General features: G+C 55.4%; 2 protein-coding genes across 2 annotated transcripts; one reads left to right on the forward strand and one right to left on the reverse strand.

Moving 5' to 3' along the window:
* Positions 1–1303: 1303 nt before the first annotated feature.
* On the reverse strand, positions 1304–4297 carry HOXD13 (homeobox D13). The gene is made up of 2 exons (XM_016225063.2): positions 3518–4297; positions 1304–2769 (listed from the first exon to the last, which is right to left on the reverse strand). The coding sequence occupies exons 1-2, from the start codon at positions 4284–4286 to the stop codon at positions 2519–2521; spliced, it is 1020 nt and encodes a 339-aa protein (XP_016080549.2). The 5' UTR covers positions 4287–4297; the 3' UTR covers positions 1304–2518.
* A 6205-nt stretch (positions 4298–10502) lies between these two features.
* EVX2 (even-skipped homeobox 2) lies at positions 10503–17184 on the forward strand. Its single transcript, XM_087819752.1, has 4 exons — positions 10503–11549; positions 12343–13412; positions 14337–14602; positions 15837–17184. Exons 2-4 carry the CDS (start codon positions 12986–12988, stop codon positions 16554–16556), a joined length of 1413 nt encoding a protein of 470 aa, XP_087675878.1. The 5' UTR covers positions 10503–11549; positions 12343–12985; the 3' UTR covers positions 16557–17184.
* Positions 17185–18268: the final 1084 nt, after the last annotated feature.

The raw sequence follows: 18268 nt of genomic DNA on the forward strand, positions 1-18268 counted from the left end.
GCCGTCAATTCAGATCCCGCCGGGAGAGCGTTTGAGCGCAGTTTTAATCTTCAGCAAACTTCCCATTTCTCTTGGGCGGAGGGGAGCGGACGGGCACCCTACGGATGAAAGGGAACCTCGGGGCGGTCCCCGTCTCCTCGCGGGGAGCCCGAGGGACGCCCCGGGCGGTGGAGCGCGGCCCGGCGCCCGGAGCTGCGGGGAGGAAGGGGTGGGGTGGGGGCGACGGCGGAGAAGAAGGGAAACAGGCCCGTTTCGGAGGAAAACGCGTCTTGTGCGGAAAACGAGATGTTAGTCATTCCTCCCACAGTGGAAGGCCGGGGGTGGCGTGGCCCCGTTTCCAGGGGCTCTTTCTTCTCCAGAGAGTGAATCGTGGTCCCTTCTGCTGCTCCCTCTCCTCCCTCAGTTTCTCTCTGTGTGTGTGTGTGTCTGTGTCACTCATTATTAAAAAGAAGTTGACAGACCCGCAATCAGTTGGAAGACGTGAGAGAAATCGAGCCGGGACAGAGAAAACGAAAGTAGCTTCGAACCTGGGATCTCCGCGCTCCCCGCAGACCCGAGGAGCCTCCCGCAGGAGAGGCTGCGTGCTGGGTGCGGTTCTCAGCGTCTGCGCTGAGCTCGCCTTCCAAAAAGCTAGCAGCCACTGAACTTGGTGGTGCCTGGGTGCTAACAACGAAGAGGCGCCGGCTCCTAGACGGCCATTTCCGTGGGAGGCAAAAAGAAGGCTCTTAGCGCCTGAAAGGTGCACGCAGAGGGTTAGGGCTCATAATTATGGTTTCAGCCTTCAACCGCTGTGTGCAGGTTGCCGGGAGAAGGCGACCAGGCGGGAGCTGAAATGTTTCTTTTTCAGTTGCCAAATATGGATGTGTCTAATTTCAAGATCTTCCTAGAGTAGATATTTATAACAGCCTTTCTAACAAGAAAACCTCCACGTGAGCACGCTTTTCTGTAACCGGGCACGTACATATTGACTTGAGAAATAAAAACGGTTTGAATAAATTGATAATATTGAAAGAGAAGTAAAATTTTATTGGAGATGTTTTTGAGGTGGTCTGGTAAAAAAATATCATTTTAGACACAAGGTAGATCCTCATTTAAAGACATCACTATTTATGTTAAAGCCATGGGGAAAGTGGGGAGGGGCGGCAGACATGGAGAACCTGGAGGTGTCGGAGACCAGAAATGGTGGTGGTTTCTTCATCCATAGGGAACATCATAGTGTTTTGGATAACAAGATTTTTATAATAAATAAGAACAGTTTCTAGAGGCAACACAAGCTCGGAAAAGAAAACAAATGTATAAAGACTCAGAGGAAATAAGAGAGCTCTGTTTATTTGCATCTCCCTAGGAGTAAAAAGTGATTTTTAAATGCCTGAAGCACTGCTCATGTATCCCAGCTCACAGGCATTTCATCTACAAAAATAATCTCTGTCATATAAATATGTAGCACTTTAAAAGTAGTTATCACTTTCAGAAACATTTTTTTTTCTTCTTCTTGGACCTTAGAGCTTCACAATTTTTGCATTTGTTAGATGTTTTATAGCTCTGAGAGAGGCCCAATATGTTTGTTCAGACAGTCAAGTTCTTCATTGGGTTCTGAATAAAAGTTCCCACCCATGGCCACATTGATTCAGCCCTTTTCCGGGGATGGAGGAGATGGCCTCAATTCTAGTCCCCTAGACTGGAGGCCAAGGAGAGGGGGTGCATTTATACCATCCACGGATACCTCTGACAATTACAGCCATTTAAATATTTGCATCCAGAGCTGGGGTAATGAAGGAATCCATGAGGACACATTATTTTCAAATTAAAGATTATAAAACCACAAGTCTACAAGGTGTATTAAACACATACAACTACAACAGCAAGTGAAAGACCCGAACTTGGAAAGATTGTCTTCATTCCAATATCAATACAAACCCTATTTAATAAGGTAGCTGCTTTTAAAGCCATCACAGTACCTCCAGCCTCCTGTTTTTAGACGTTCCCAGTGACCCTTGAGCGCTGCCGCCCAGAGCTGTTTTCACTCGCCTCAGGGCAACTGCTGAGAGGTAATGATTCAATTACCCAATCACAGGATATGAATGACTGCAAACTTTTTGCCCTAATGGATTATGAAGATAATCAGTGCTGGAAACAGGCATATAAAGTGATTAAAAAAACAACAACAACCCTAACGTCAGAATGGCACTTCTGAAATTCATTGTGTGTGGGGGTATTAAAAAATACTTCAAGTCCTTTATACTGGCCTGGAGGGAGAAACAGAACATTAAAAACGTCATAAAAAAATAAACCTAGAAAAGAACAAAATCAATAATAAACAAGTAAGAAACAGAACTACAAAGTCAGGTTGGGTAGCAAAAAGTTTTAGAGCCAGATAAGGGGAAGAGAGAAAAACAATTCACAAAATGTGCCATTACTGGCAGGGGATGGGGGGAATTAAATACATATTCAAGTCTTTCCAAAGGTCTTTGGAGACAACGGAAAGCATTTAAACGCTCTGTGGCCAATCTGGCCCACATCAGGAAACAGTATCTTTGAGCTTGGAGACGATTTTCTTGTCTTTCACTCTCCGGTTCTGAAACCAAATGGTCACTTGTCTTTCGGATAGGTTCGTGGCAGCCGAGATCCGCCGCCGCTTGTCCTTGTTAATGAACTTGTTAATGGCATATTCGTTCTCCAGTTCTTTGAGCTGCAGTTTGGTGTAGGGCACCCTCTTCTTCCTCCCACGTCGGTAGACACACATGTCTGGCTGATTTAGAGCCACATCCCCTGGTATTAAAAAAAAAGGGGGGGGATTAGACCAGAATATCTGGAGCACCCAGCTGTGTGTGTGTATGTTTGGAGGGGCCACAGGGACTAAGGAAAGCCAGGCTGTTTACATTTTATTATTATTTACACAGATATTATTTACATGTTAGTAAAGAAAGATTATTTACACTTCAAAGTGAAGGCCTTGTTGATGGATCATCATGGTTTCTCAAACCGGCATCTTAACAAGCCTGCGATTTTTTTTTATGGTGTGGCCATTGGGGAAGCTCGTAAGGACAGTTTTTGCAAATACCAGTTGTGCACAGACAAACCATACACAGACTTTTTAAAAAATGCAGGCTGTTTTATTTTGATTTCTTGTGTTCCTGTGTTTGAAACTTGTGAGCTTTAGTGGTTACTCTGGGCCATTCATGTCCTTGAAGAGTAGGGCCCAACTCTGTGACACCTCTTTGGGGGGGGAGTAACTAAGGCCCGACTGAGCAGGGCATCATGCAAAGACCTTCAGCTTTAGGAGAAAAACAGGCCTGTACCCGTATGCAAAAAGGAAAGGGTTGTGAGAGAGGCAGTTTAACTCGAAGGGGGAGTTTTCCAGATTTCACACTAACTGGAGGAACCGTTCCACTGGGTTGACCCCGGTTGAACGAGGAGGACAGGCGCCCACTCCCAGGCAGGGGCACTCACTCCAAGTCCTTTTTCCCTTTCGTTCCCTCCCTCCTGTCTCCCGCCTTTCCCCACCCAACGTCCCTACCTGGAAAGGAAGATTTCCAAAAGTGGGAGCCCTGCGGCTGGTCCTTGGCGCAGTACACCTGGCTGTTCCACCCGTTGGCCAGCGTCCAGGACTGGTAGCCCTCCATAGAGATGTACGCCTCGTGCCGGGGCTCCCCGGAGCCGAAGGTGGACACCATGTCGATGTAGCCAGGCACGTGCTGGTAGGGGCTCGTGTAGCCCTGGTAGAAGGACACCTCCTTGGCTCGCGCCGGCACCTCGTTGGCCGGTACGCTGCTGCTCGCCAGGCCCGACACGTCCATGTACTTCTCCACCGGGAATCCGCCCAGGGAGGAGTGCGGCGACGACTTGAGAGCGTTCTGCTGTAAGCCCATCCCGTGCGACATGCGGCAGCTGTAGTAGCCGTTGCCGAAGTGGTAGCCGTAGCCCAGAGCCGGGGCGCCCGGGGGCGCTGCAGCGGCCGCCCCGGGCGCAGGGCACTCTTTGGCAGAGGGAGCCTCCGGGCGCGCTGAGACCACAGCCGAGGATGACGACGACGAGGCGGAGCCCGCGCGCTCGGAGCTCCCGGGGTACGCGAAACCCGAGGCCGCCGCCGCCGCCGCCGCGGCCGCCGCGGCCGCCGCCGCCGCGCGCCCCGAGTGCGTCCCGGCGAACACGGGCGCCGAGAGGAAGCCGCGACACTGGCCGGGCGCCGCCGCCACGGACGAGGAGGTGGAGGAGGCCGGGGCCGCGCCGGCGGCCCCGCCGTCCGCCCGCAGCCCGTCCATGTCCCAGCTCCCGGCGCGGCTCATGGCCCGGCCCGGCCCGGCCCCGGCCCCGGCCCCGGCCCCGCGCAGGACACCATGGCGCAGCGCGCCTCCGCCCTCCTCTCCTTTCTCTCTCGTTCTCGCGCTCCCGCCCTCTTCCTCTCGCCCTCTCTCCCGCTGCAAGCCTCCCGCCTCCCGCCGGCCTGCCCGCCCTCCAACAGGTTAGCTCATCGCGGGACGTTTATAAAAACGAAGTTCAGGTTGGGAGGGGGCCTGGGCCGGTCGGGGGGCCGCCTCCCTCCCCGAGGGCTCCTGCTCGGGGCCGCGCCATTGGCTGCGCGGGGCCACGTGGGGGTGGGGGCGCGGGAGAGCCTGGCTCCTGGCCCGCGCCCCTCTGGACCCACCCACCCCGGCCCCCACCCCCCCCAGCCCCTCGAGCAGCCCACCTCTTCTTCCCGCCCTACCCGGGACCCTTGGCGTTTGCGCCGCAGCCACCCCCACGAGCTGATTGCGCGACCAACCATCCCAGGCCCTGTTTGCGACTGAAGCGGGCGCTGAGGCCTGCGCCTGGTCTCCGCCAAGGCTGTTTTTGCCACCTCTCTGTGGCTCCCTGAGCTGCACAACTAAATGAAGGCGAACGACAGGGATGGTCAGAATGATGTGAAAACAGACCGAATTTTCACCCCGTTGCCTAACCGTTCGCATTAGCTGACCTAGACCCTAAACCCGAGGGAGCTCATCTGCAGTACCTTGCTGCGGGGGCAAGGGCATTTCACGCGTGTTATCTCAGGGGATCCTCCGAATTAAGACCTATTGGAGCAACCCCTGCTTATACACACGTTGCCCTCCTGGAAAATTCTCCCAGAGCGCCCTTGGGGCCAGGCTCAGAGACTTACAGATAAGTCAAGCAGACGACAGGACTCGGCGCGGGAACCTGATGGTCTGCCCCGGCGAGGAAAGCCCGATGCCTGGTCCACTCTCGCCGCCTCTGCCCTCGGGCCAGCCGGGAGTCGTCTCCCGAGCTGGGCTCCCCAGGCCTGGCGCAACCTCCCCGGGCGCGTAGAAAAACTCACTTGAGGGCTCTGGCGAAAGCCATTTCGCCGCCCGGCGCAAGAGTTAAGCGCCTCGCCTGCAGCCGACTGGTCTCTTGCATTCTGCAGCCACCACCCACCCCCGCCCGTCACTCACACCAATTAATTGAAAACTTTACTTTCCCAGGAACCTTTGTTTCGCTTTCTTTTCCAAGCTGCCAACTGCAGAGACCAGAGAGAGAGACAAATTAATAAGAGGGCGGTCTCCCCCCACCCCAGCAAGCAAAGTTGGGGCTGGTGATAGAAGCAGCCCAGAGCAACTGGTTCTGACTCGAGGGGTTGGAGGAGTTAGAGTGGGCTGAGGACAGCCCCAGCCCGGGTGTCAGGGATCACAGCCCTGACACCCTGTTCATCCCTTTGTGCCATTCCTCAGCCACTGAGCCCCAGTCCACTATCCTCCATCTCAGTCATTAATAGGGAGCTGGTGTGAGCCTTGTGGTGAATCTAAGGTTCCACTGGGGGTTCTGGGGTGCGTGTAGGAGCCCATTTGTGTTGGTAGTATCAACACCCCAGGCCAGCCCGTCTCCAAGAAAATCACTCCCCTGAGCCTGTGATTGGTGAGGCCAGCTTGTCACCTAGACCCGCTGTTCCTGGGTCCAAGACAGAATCTGGATGGGGCAGAATAAAGGAGCCTGGGCCTTTTACTGGGGCAGAGTAAAAGAGCCCTCCTGGGCCTGGCCTGGCATTGCAGGGTGGGCTGCTGGTGTTGGGAGTGTTGACACGCAAAACCCAGTAACCATAAAAGGCTCAAATAAAGGGGAAAGTTATGAGAGGGGCACTGGAAAGGAAAAGCGGGAGAATTTGACCTTTTTGAAGTCCTAGACATGTTCATGATCAAATTGAGACAGGAGGAGTTCCTAAGCCTTTGCAGAAAATCACAGGGAATAGGAATTTGCTGATGAAAACAATTCTGGCTACTTGAGAGGAGGTAAAAGTTAGCAACAGAAGCTGCATCGGCATTAAAGAAACACCAGTCAGGGTTAGGTGACAGAGTTACTGACTTTTTAGAAGAGTGTGGCTGGGTTGGTTCTCTCTACCTAACACTTTTGGTACAAATCCCATCATGGGATGCTACTCTGAAATGCTCTTACTTTTCCTTTGTCTCCCTTTCTTTTTTTCTCAGAGAGGGAAAACAAAGACACTTTGAAATTTTTTTTCTGTGACCTCAAAAAACAAATTCGTTGAAATATTTCTAAGACATAATTGGAACTAATGAACTTTCAGTCTCTTAAAACTAAATATCCCTGTGATTTTGTATCCTGGGACATCTGTGTGATTTTCTACCTAATAAGTACCTTTTAAAAACTGATTATATGCTAAAAAATGAAGAAAGTGAAATTAAAATAGGAGAGAAGAGCTTGTCAAGTTTCACTGTTTTCAGACAGCACTTCACTTTTGGCTTAATTATCTATGCAGCAAATTAATTTCTGCAGGACTAGGAGAAAAGTGAATTAATGCCCTGGTTGAAAGATGCTGCTCAATGGCAGTCCTGCCTCCAATTGCCCTATGGGACTCTGGTAGGACTTGGGATTTCTCTGCCTAACCTCAAGAGTGTTCAGAGACCAGGGAGACTTTGAACAATAAAGAGCATTGCCTCTTGCTATCCTGCTACTGAACCTGCTTCCAGGGTAGTCCTACATCCTAGGAGAGAGAATGCCCCTTAGGAAAGAGGCTGTGACTGGACCCTATGAGGGCCCCTAAACACAGCACCCCAGGTCAGCCGCTGCTATTGGATTATAGGGCTGTGGTTGAGTAGCAGGCAAAGTCAGGGCTGCTCTTTTTATGAACCAATAAGACTCAGAGTTTACAAGCGGGGGTGGTAGTTAGGCAAGGAATTTTGAGGCTGAATTTGCAGAAACATTTCATTTAGCTTGTATACTCTATGTTTGAGCTGATTTCAGGTTTAAACTTAATAGAAATAATTTTCTTAAACTGGCCAGGAGCACAGACCGTGTGTGTGTGCGTGTATTAGTTTGGGGCTTTAACCACAGAAATAGTCTATGCTAAATGAAAATCTTTTGTGGCCATAAATGTCTCCAAATACTGATGTGTTATTCAGTGAAACCAGTTTTGCCACCTTTCCTAATTTTGGTGAGGAACTCTGTATAGCCCTTCATTGTCTAAAGTCCCACTCTGCCAGGGAGAGAGGTAATCAGATCAGCTCTGCCCTTTTCTCTCATTACTTACTACCCTTCCTCCTTTCCCTCCACAAGCACCCTTTTTGGGAATCAGTCATCTTCTGAAAGTCACATTCCCTTTTCCTCCTTGTAGATGATCTTTCAAATCATGTCCCTGTCATGGGGTGGAGAGCAGGTAGGTGCAGGCTGCGATTTAGATTTATTGAAGAAGGTAAGTTCCTCTGCTTGCCAAGGCAGCAGTGAGCTCAATTAACCACATAATCAGTGATCATTAGGGCCAGGACAACAATTACCAAGTCGTATCAGAGTGGGGTCCTGGGAACTCCTTTGAAAGTGTTATCCAGGACACCCTCCTAATTAACTTGCAAGAAGCCAAAAATTCAGTGTAGAAATAGAGTCTTAATTCCAAAGTAAAGTCTTAAATCCAGTGCATATGGCTGGACAGTGTTCTTACCCAAGTCTGTGCCCTAACAACTCTGGGACTAATCAGCCCTCTGCAGACAATACCCAGTTTCACTCAGGCTGGAAATATCCAAAGGATTAAACAAACAAACAAACAAACAACAAGCCAAGATGAAGAAGGGCAGAAGCCAGACAGTGGAATCCTGAGTTGAGTACTTTTAAGGTCTAGACGTATTCCATTTGGATTTAACAAGAGAATTCGACTTTATTAAATGTAAATTGATTGCAACAAAGAAAACCCTCTACGAACCCAAAGCGTTATTTGGCGAAACCAAGTTTGCCCCCCTCAAGGCAGTGAGCCCTTGTTGGGGATGGAGAGAACTCCTCTATTCCTGGCGGGAACTAGACACAGTTTTCCCTCTCAGAGAAGCCCTAATCTCACCTAGGAGGGGGCGCCGGAGGCTGGGCCCAGAACCGGGGACCCGGGTTACCTGTTCCTTCGGCAAAATTTTTGCCCACATCTCAAAGGTGTGAGATTGTCTTCGGAATACACTTGACTAGCAATATTATTGTTAACCTCTCTCTCTCTTTCTCTCTCTCCCCTCCCCCCACTCCGCTGTCTCTGCGGGGAATCTCGGTGTGGTCACCTGCAGAGCCTCCGGAGGAAGGTTAGGGAAAAGGCTGGCCTCCAAGGAGCGCGGGGTGGGGTGGAGTGGGGGGCGCAGGGAGCGTGGAGAAGGGGCGAGCGGTCAGGCTTAGCTTCCCAGATGTGCGGCGCGCAGTTCCCCAGGCCTGGCGCTAGATGTCCCTGCAAGTTTTCCTGTCGCGTCTCAGGGCGCACAAGCTTCAGGCAGGCAGCGTGCCTGGGTAGCCCCAGAGCTCACGGAGAAAGTACCCCTCCATCCTTCACCCACGGCCTTTCCTGGTGGGGTGCCGGACGGAAGGGGGAAGGGGAAGGAGAAATAGAAGCAGCCAGAGAGACTTGGGAGAGGCAGAGAGCTCGAGGCTGGCTTGAGAGGAATGGCAGCAAGAAGTTGCCAGTAAGGAGTCTAGCCTGGACCCCAAACCAGCGTCCTCCCTTATAAACCGAAACCTCCAAGCCGTGGGGACCTCACTTAGCCTAAAGAAAATGTGCCCATGGTTCGCAGCCCAGGCTCTAGTCATCCAGCTGTGTCATCCCATCCAGCCGACCCAGTCCTCGAGCCTTGCAACCCAAGGCGGCGCCTGCCCCCCGGGATTTTGGCCCCAGGGTCCGGGACCCTTTCACACGGAAGCTGGGAACCAGGCCTGGTGGATGAGCTGCCCCTCCCCTCTTCTCGGGCAGCACGGACTAATTTTTATTATCTTCAGTCTACCAAAAGTGGAGAACCCGCCCCTCCTCAAGAAACAAATATTTAGTCTGAAGGCCTATCTTCGCCCCAAATTAGGCCTCTTTCATGTAATTCCTCGTTTTGAACAAAAGTTACTTTTCAGTCCATTTGGAGAAAGTCCTTTCCTCACCCTCACCCTCAATGCATATTAAAAATTTCTGTCAAACCACGGAGACATGGGGGTGGATCCTTATTTTATTGAGTCCTGTACCTTGGTAGTAGGTAAGAGGCCTTGATGGCCCAAAGGCAATGTCTAAAAAAAGCAGAGACATTTGACAAGATCTTTCCCAGTTTCAGCGTGGACTTTCTGGGAGATGTGCACGGTTTGGGCATTTCATTAATAAATACCAACAGAACTGTGTTAATCTTCTCACTACCCTACATAGGCTCAATGTTTTTGAGGAAGGCCTGAATTTAAAGGAGATATATACAAAATGAGAAACCCAACCAAAAATGCTGCCCAACGCTTTTAAATACTTTATAACTTGTGGATTTTTATCAAAGATAAGTTTACATCAGAAGCAAACCTCCAACCTCTCTGTGTGGAAGATTTCTCATCTTTGAGAAAGGGATAATAGTACAGTTGTGAGCTTTGGAGGGGATATATATGTAAAAAGCACTTGTAATTTCTGAGTAAACGCTATATATGTTAACCAATATTACTACTAGTAGTAGGTGTGGAATCTAAATAAATGAAGGGGCATTAAATATTGTAATGGAATCTTCATTGCCCCCTATGAAACATTGTCTGCTAAACGCAGTTTAGTGAAAAAGAATAGGTGCCTTGTGCTGTGAGCAGTTTCCCTGACATGTACTTTTCATAATAAACATGCTAGAACACAAAATATTAGTATTATTTAAAAGGTGCGATATAGTTTTCAAAACCTTAATGAATGAAGGTGTGCCTGAGAAACGTTTTCCCTTTTCAACAGACCGAGGTACGGTTTGGAGCAGACATTGAGACCAGAGGCGAGGGGTCCCAGAGGAAGGGAGGAAGTGGGGGACCTCCTGGCTGGGTGAAGGAAGAAGGGTCGCTGTACCCACCCCAGCCCTCAGCGGCGGCTTCTGCGATTGAAAGCTGCTCACAGCCGCCAAAACCTCGAGGAAAACAGATGGGGGCGCCAAACGACAGCAATAAAGGCATCCGCGACTTCCGCCCAGGTCGCGCCTCCGCCTGAACCCACCCCCGCCAGGGCCTGGTCTCCGGCCCCAACCACAAATCCGAGCCTGGACCGAGGTGTCCCATTCAGTCCCCAAAGCAAGTGGGACGGGGCGGGGGTACCCCTTCCAGGTTCCTGGGCGGCGACCCGCCTTCGCTGAGCGCGGCCTGCGGGAGTGGTGGAGCTGGACGCGGGGACTGTGCAGCGGGGAGGAGAGGTGGGGGCTTCGGCGAGGCTGAGCTCTCTCCGCCTGAAGGGCCGGAAAGCCGGCTGGGAAAGAGACTGCAGTGCTCAGCGTTGGGCGGCCTCTGGGGCGGGGGCGGAGGTGGACTCCCAGTCAAGTCCTCTGGATACCCCGAAGCCCACTCCGCGCCCCCCACCCCCTCACTCCCCAGCCACAGCGTGCCTATCCAGCTTTCCACTTCTCACCTTGGGGGAGAACTCCATTTACTACCTTAAAGAGGTGGAATTGATTTTCTAAGCAAAGCTAGCGTTGTTGAAATAAGTTGGCGCCGAGGGGAAAGGGAGAGAAACTTTTGGCATTGACTACGTATATAAATGTATATAAATATACTTCACACCTCGCCTCCCCTTACATTCCTGACGCGCCCCCAACGGGTCCAAGGTTAAAAGGAAAGCGCCAACAGAGAGATGGACAAATAGATCCCGGATTTGCCCCTCACACACCCCGATGTGCTGCTGGGTGTGGCGGCAGGGAGGAAAGGGGGGGTCGGGGTTGGGGTATGGGTTGGTGCTGAGGCGGGGATGCAGGACCCGCGCCCAGCGCCCAGACTGCCAGGGTCTCTCGGCTGCTTCGGAAGCTCGCAGGCCGACCTCAGTGTCCCATCCCCATCCTCTCTTGTCCCCGCGAGTGGCCCTGGATCTCTCTCCCTTTGGGCTGCTGGCGGGGGTACCGGCACAGTGCACTTGGGGTCCGGGCAGGGTGGGGCGCAAGTGCGGGAGGAGACCTGCAAGGGCCTTGAGTAAAGATTGATCTTCGTTAAAATGGTTGCCACCGGCGTCATTATGACCATCAAAGTTATCGCCAAGAGGCTCAGCCGCCAAGCTCAGGCCGCGAGGAGCAGCAGCGAGGCTGGCCCGCGACTCTCCGCGCCGGGAAGCCGCGCGGGGAACGCCCGGGCCACAGGTACGGGGCTGGGGTGGGGCGGTGGAGGGAGGGCAAAGGGGAGCTGAGTGGGGAGGAGAGGACAGCGGGAGGTAGGGGAAAGGCTCTCTTCCTGCCCCTGTTTGACCTCGAAATCCGGCAACTTAGCCACAAACAATTTGATTTGAGGAGGGAGGGGGAAAGCTGGCAACGTAAAGAGTGGATTGGGGGCGGCCCATATGGCGCTGTAAATCGCGACTGTGCTTAAAGTTAGCTGTCGAATTCTGCTATGAAATCGTCCAGCAGAGTTCATTTCCCCCAGGGAAAATCCGTAGGCGAGAAGCCTTTCCATCAGCAAGATTATAAAAGTAAAAAATCCGGGACTTCAAGTTCAGAACTCACTCTGCAAACGGTGTTAAAAAATCAGAGAGGACCTAATGATTTCCGTTTGGAGGCGCGGGCTCAACGCACCTCCCCAGCCACGTAGCACTAAACTGCTTTAAAAGTCTACAGGATTTCTCTCTCTCTCTCTCTCTCTCTCTCTCTCTCTCTCTCTCTCTCTCTCTCTCTCTCTCTCTCTCTCTCTCTCGGTCTCTCTCGGTCTCTCTCTCTCCGGAAAGGAGCAGCCAGGCTGAGGTGAAGTGGGGGGGGGGGGGGGGGGGGGGGGGAGAAGTTGGCGTTCTATTTGTTAAAATACATATTTGGTTCTGAAATTCAAAAGATAAGTAACCCAGACGGGAGCGAAAGGTCTTCTCCTTACGCAACTCTTCCTACATTCTCCCCCTTGTCCACCCCTCACCCCCTCCCAATTGTAAATGTTTAAAAAAAAAAAAAGCTTCCCGAAGATCTACTCTGGAAAAATCAAAGCATTATCTATTATTTAACACGTATCTGTGTCCGAGGAAAAATGAGGAAGGCGCTGCATGATTAGGACCTAAGGGGCAACCCAGCAAACTGAGAGCGTAATGATGCCCCTAAATGAAGGGGGAAATGTGCCGCGGAGCGCTCTATTAATCAGACTGTCAATTTCACCCCCGAGGCCAAACCCCCGGGCGAGCAGAGCCGGCTCGGAGCCGGCAAAAGACCGGAGCCTTCCTCCTCACTTCTTGTCTTTTCAAGTCTCCTACCTGGATCTATTTGTCTGCTCCGAAGCCGCCTTCATTACCCACTGACAGGAGCGTGTATTTATTTGCTTATAAACCTGTTACAATAAATGATTATTCGAACGGCGTCATTCGTACCTTAATGACGAGCGAGCGCTACTTTTTGATGAATGACATCTTGGGCTCGGAAGGATGTATGGGTCATTTTGACCAGTCATTCCCTCGCTCTGGCATTCCACAATTTTTCCGCCTCCCTCCAAAAGAGATAATAATATTTAGAGGCGCTCGCTGGGGCTGAATGAGAATTAGCCCTAGGCGCAGCCCATCATTAGGACGGGACGGCCGGACCACTGTGACATTTTTTAGAAAGCTGAGATGATGGAAAGGATAAGAAAAGAGATGATTCTGATGGAGAGAGGGCTGCACAGCCCCACGGCCGGCAAGAGGTTCTCCAATTTGTCCGACTCGACTGGCAATGCTGTCCTCGAGGCCCTGGAAAATTCGCAGCACCCGGCTCGTCTCAGCCCGCGCCTGCCGTCCGCCCCCCTGCACAGCGCTCTGGGAGATCTCCCTGCCAAGGGCAAATTCGAAATAGACACTTTGTTCAACCTGCAGCACCCGGGCAGCGAAAGCACCGTCTCCTCCGAAATCGCCTCTGCCGCGGAGGGCCGCAAAAAGCCGGGCCATTATTCGGAGGCGGCCGCCGAGGCGGACATGAGCAGCGACGTGGAGGTGGGCTGCTCCGCGCTGCGCTCCCCCGGCGGCCTCGGCGCCGCGCCGCTTAAGGAAAACAATGGCAAAGGTAACCGCGCCGCCCCGCGCCGCTCCCTCCGCTCCCACCCTCCGGGTTCCTCCGGGCCGCCGCGCGCCCTTCCAGGTGACTTCGCCCCTTTCCCACCCCCCGCAGTAAGCTGCAGCCAGCTGGCTTCAACCAGGGCCGGACGCCCGCGGGGGACCATGCCCTGGGGCTCTGATCCTACAGCCTCTCGGAGGCGGAGGCCTGGGACTCCAGGCCCGCTTGACGGGCCTGCCCTGGCTCCTGAGTCCGAGAAAATGTTTCTGCGCGCGGCTCTAAAAGCCGGTGCGAGTCGACCGGCCCGCAGCCAGCCGCTGGGCCGTGCTGGGGGAAGAGTGCACTGGGGAGCTGCTCTGGGCCCCTCTGCTTCTGAGCTCCCAAGGCCGAGTTGGAGGGGGCATTCTGCGTAAGTCGGGGGGAGCCTCGCCGGGCGCCTCTGGGAGACCCGCTTGGGTCAGCGGGAGAAAAAGAGTTGAAAAGTAAGGTCCACCCCCTAATGGTTCCGGTTTGAGCGGCTGCTGGCTTTCGAATCTTAAAATTTTAAACAAACCCAAAAGACTGTCAAAGAAGGGTTAGAGGCCGTACAGAAAGCTGTCCGGTGGTCTCCAGACCATGGCAAACCCAGAGCTTCCCAAACTGCGCCCAGATGCGGGCATTTCCCCTTGGCCAATTTTCCCAGAGTTGAAAATTTCCAATTTTTTTTTTTTTTTTTTTTAAAAACACCCTAATTGAGTTCTTATTATTTGGTTATGAAGTGCTCTCCAAACTTTATTGATTCCATTAACGGCAGCAATTTGTAAGCATGACAGATCCCATCAATTCAAGCGGCGCCTCGCCTTCCGCTCCCGGCTTCCCCGGCCCGCGCGCAGCCCCAGCTCGGGGATGTCGGCCCCACAGTGACTCAGGCGCTGCCGGCCGTTTGTTTGCCAGGGTACGGCGAGAGCGGCTCGGCCGCGGGCACCACGACGTCTTCGTCGGGCTCCGGCCTCGGCAGCCTGCATGGAGGCGGTGGCGGCGGGGGCGCGGCGCTGGGCAGCTCCGGCTCCGGTGCGGATCAGGTGCGGCGCTACCGCACGGCGTTCACCCGCGAACAGATCGCGCGCCTGGAGAAGGAGTTCTACCGGGAGAACTATGTGTCCCGGCCCCGCCGCTGCGAGCTGGCCGCTGCGCTCAACCTGCCCGAAACCACCATCAAGGTATCGAGTCCGGCGCGCGCTGTCTTAGCCTCCCTGGGGGTGTCGGGGTTGATTTTTGTTTCTCCTTTCTGGGTGGCTAGATTTAGTGGAGGCCTGAAAACCCGCGAGGGAGTCACCAAAGGAACTGGCACATTTATTCCTCGGCCGCCGAATCCGCAGGGTCGGTCGGCCTGCTGACCTGGGAAGGCCCCGGCACGGCGGGGCCGAGCCCCAAACGGTCACTCGTGCCCAGGTGCACCCCTGGCTCCACTCTCCCCTTGGCGGCTGAGCCGGCTGGTCTTTGTTCCTCTGGTACGAACCAGACGTGGAACTTTTCGTTTGCTCTTGATCTTGGAGGTTCATTTTCCACATAAATCGTTACAGCACGGAGAAAATGATACTGTATTTTTTAAAGCCGATTGGGTTAAAAAAAGTATTTCCTAAATATTTTTCTCCTGGGCAATGGGAAAAGGACAACCTCCTGGAGAGACAACGCAATGAAGTTGTCCTTATTTATATATTTTAGGTGATTAATTTTACTATACGACCGGGAGAGAGAGCTGGGAGGCTGGGCGCCTTGCTGAGCACTTCACGGAGGGCCCGGCGCTCCAGAGAAAGGAAGCGGGAAGCTCCACGGGCGGGGGTGTGGACTCTCCCTCGGCTTCCTCGGGCTCTCCTTTTAGGGGACCAGGTCTGCATCAGAGGCCAGGCTGGGAGGGGGAGAGGCCCCTTCCCGGTTTAAGAGGACGTGATTCCCGCCACTCCTTTGAGGCAGATGATTCCAACAAAACCGTGCCTTCAGTGTCAGAGCCGGCGCCGCGGCCCCGCGGCCCCACGGCAGGCTCTCGCAGCCCGAGGACTCCACGCCTCGCGGCGCCCCTTGAAAGCAGCAGCCGCCCGGGCCCTCCGCAGGCGCGGCCGGAGCCCCGCGCAGTCTAGGGGAGAGGCGGGACGGGCTGCCGGGAGGGACGGGGCAGGTTGCGTGGGGCCGGGAAACGCAGCCGGCGGAGCGGGAGCCGGGGTCCGAGGGCCGCAGCGGGGCAGGAGGGACGAGGGGCAGGAGACCCTTTGCTGAGGGGGTGCGCCAGCGGCCCACGCTGTCCCCGGCCCCTCCGGGCCGGAGGGCAGGGGGCTGGGGCCCGGTCGGGTCTGAGGGGGACGGGCCAGGGCGGTGCGAGGCCCAGGGGCGGGAGGCCCGGGCGCGGGCTGCGCGCGGCGCTGCCTGACTCGGGCCGCGGTGCGGCTCTCCCCGCAGGTGTGGTTCCAGAACCGGCGCATGAAGGATAAGCGGCAGCGCCTGGCCATGTCCTGGCCGCACCCGGCCGACCCCAGCTTCTACACCTACATGATGACGCACGCGGCCGCCACCGGAAGCCTGCCCTACCCCTTCCACTCGCACGTGCCGCTGCACTACTACCCGCACGTGGGCGTCACGGCTGCCGCCGCGGCCGCCGCGGCCTCCGGGGCGGCGGCCGCGGCCTCCTCGCCCTTCGCCACTTCCATCCGCCCGCTGGACACCTTCCGCGCCCTCTCGCACCCGTACTCGCGGCCCGAGCTGCTCTGCAGCTTCCGCCACCCCGGCCTCTACCAGACGCCCGCGGCCGCCGCGGGGCTCAACAGCGCGGCCTCCGCCGCCGCAGCGGCAGCGGCTGCGGCGGCTGCGGCCTCCTCGGCCGCGGCGGCTGGGGCGCCCCCCAGCGGCGGCTCCGCGCCCTGCTCGTGCCTCAGTTGCCACAGCAGTCAATCTGCCGCCGCGGCCGCCGCTGCCGCCGCCGCGGCCCTGGGCTCCCGGGGGGCCGGCGGCGGGGGCGGCGGCGGCGGCGGCGGCGCGGGGGCCGCTGGGGGCTCGGACTTCGGCTGCAGCGCCGCGGCGCCGCGCTCGGAGAGCGGCTTCCTGCCCTACTCAGCCGCGGTGCTGAGCAAGACTGCGGTGAGCCCGCCGGACCAGAGGGACGAGGCGCCTCTCACCAGATAACTACGTCGCAGCCGCCAGGGGGCCGTGCCCGCCGTGCCGAGTGTGCCCGGGAGCCCCCTCAGCGCCCCCGGCGCCCTCCAGGCGCCCACGTGCCCTCTGCGCGCTGCCCGCTGCTAAAGCTGCCGGCAGGGGGCGCCCCGGCGCGGGAGGCCGAAGGGAACCTGCCGGAATTGGGGGGAAAGAGCGGGCCCGAAAGCCCTGCGGGCGTCCCCCCCAAATTATTTCTATTTTTGTATTTGCTCCCCAGCCGCCTCCCCTTCTCTGTTTTCCGCTGCCCAGGGCCCGCTCCCCTCCTCCGCCCCGAGCTCTTGGTCTCCCCGAAGACAATCCCCTCGTCCTCCAAGCGCTCCTCGGGCCTGGGGCTCGGGCTGTAAACCCTCGGGCCGGGTTCCTCGGCTGAGCCACGTGGCCAGAGGCGGCGGAGAACCGCAACAAAGAGCGGGGAATGGCGTGCGCCAGTGCTTCGTGCGCAGGGAAAGCCACCCCGAGGCTCCCGCCGCTCTTTCCCCCGCACCCTTCCTTTTCTTTAAACGAGGGTGAGGGTAGGTGGCGGCTTTCCTCCCAGCCTGAGCTGCGTGGCCGCGGCCGAGAGAGCGGCAGCCCGGGAGGGCGAGGCGCGGGCCCAGGGCGGCGGGGAGCGCGAGGCGGCGGGCGTTTCGCGAGGTTGTTCACTGCGTGCGGGGTCCAGGCCGGCGGGGCCGTGGCCACCGTCGAACGAGGACGGGGGGGGGGGGGGTCTCGTCGCCTCTCTCTCGGCCCGTCACCGCGCGCTCTTCTGATTTTTGGTTTGGGGTGGAGGCGTCTTGAATATTTTATGCAAAACGTAACGGCTAATGAGGTTTCCCCTGCGAGGCCAGGAAAGAAAAGGGAATGAAGAGAAGGGGAGGGCAGGTGGACAGGTTGCCGAGTATCTGAAGCAGCGCGTTCAGCCCCGGTTTTCAACTACCGGGTCCGCTTCACCTGGGAAATACTTGAACCCCTAGATGTATGCTGTTACCCCGAAACACTTCCCTAGACACTCTCCGAGTTTGAGCCCTGCCCCGCGCCCCCTGCGCTCCCCGCCTCCTGCTCCGCGGGTGCCGCGGCTCCTGGCGCATTCCTCCCGCGTGTGCGCCGCGCCCTCGCCTCCGCAGAGCCGCCGCGGGCTGGCGGAGACCCGCTCTGCCCACCCGGCGACTGGAGGGGTTTCCTTGAACTTGAAGAAAGGCACATCAAAACCCACCAGTGTTAGCTGCCACGTCAATTTTGATGCTAATAATGTGCAGATTATGACGAAAATTGCCAATCATGCTCTCTGATGGACCTCCTTTGAATGTGGAATTGGAGAAAAGTTCCCCGCACGGAGACCTGCTGTCAAGTACTAACAACCCGCTAAGGGAAGTCATTAGGAGAGACGGATAAGAGACTCGGTACATAAAACATTGTTCTTGGTGCATAGAATGTATGTTATTTAATGTTATCTCTGTTACCTGAAGTGATTTCGCAGAAGAAAGCCACGTCCTTATCATCTCAATTGCCAATTTTCATTTTGGTAACTTGGACGCCCTGGGTAGACTTTTCTCTGTTAAGTTGATATTCCACCAATGTGAACAGCCTCATTAAATCAAGTCCAGATATTTCCATAATGCTCCCCGCAGAGCCACTTCGCTCCTCACATAATGAGATTTTTCTGAAGAGTTGAAGCCCTAAAATAACTTGCTAGTGCATGTTTA

Source organism: Miniopterus natalensis, chromosome 8, assembly GCF_054644295.1.
Source record: "Miniopterus natalensis isolate mMinNat1 chromosome 8, mMinNat1.hap1, whole genome shotgun sequence".
NCBI classification, from domain to species: domain Eukaryota; kingdom Metazoa; phylum Chordata; class Mammalia; order Chiroptera; family Miniopteridae; genus Miniopterus; species Miniopterus natalensis.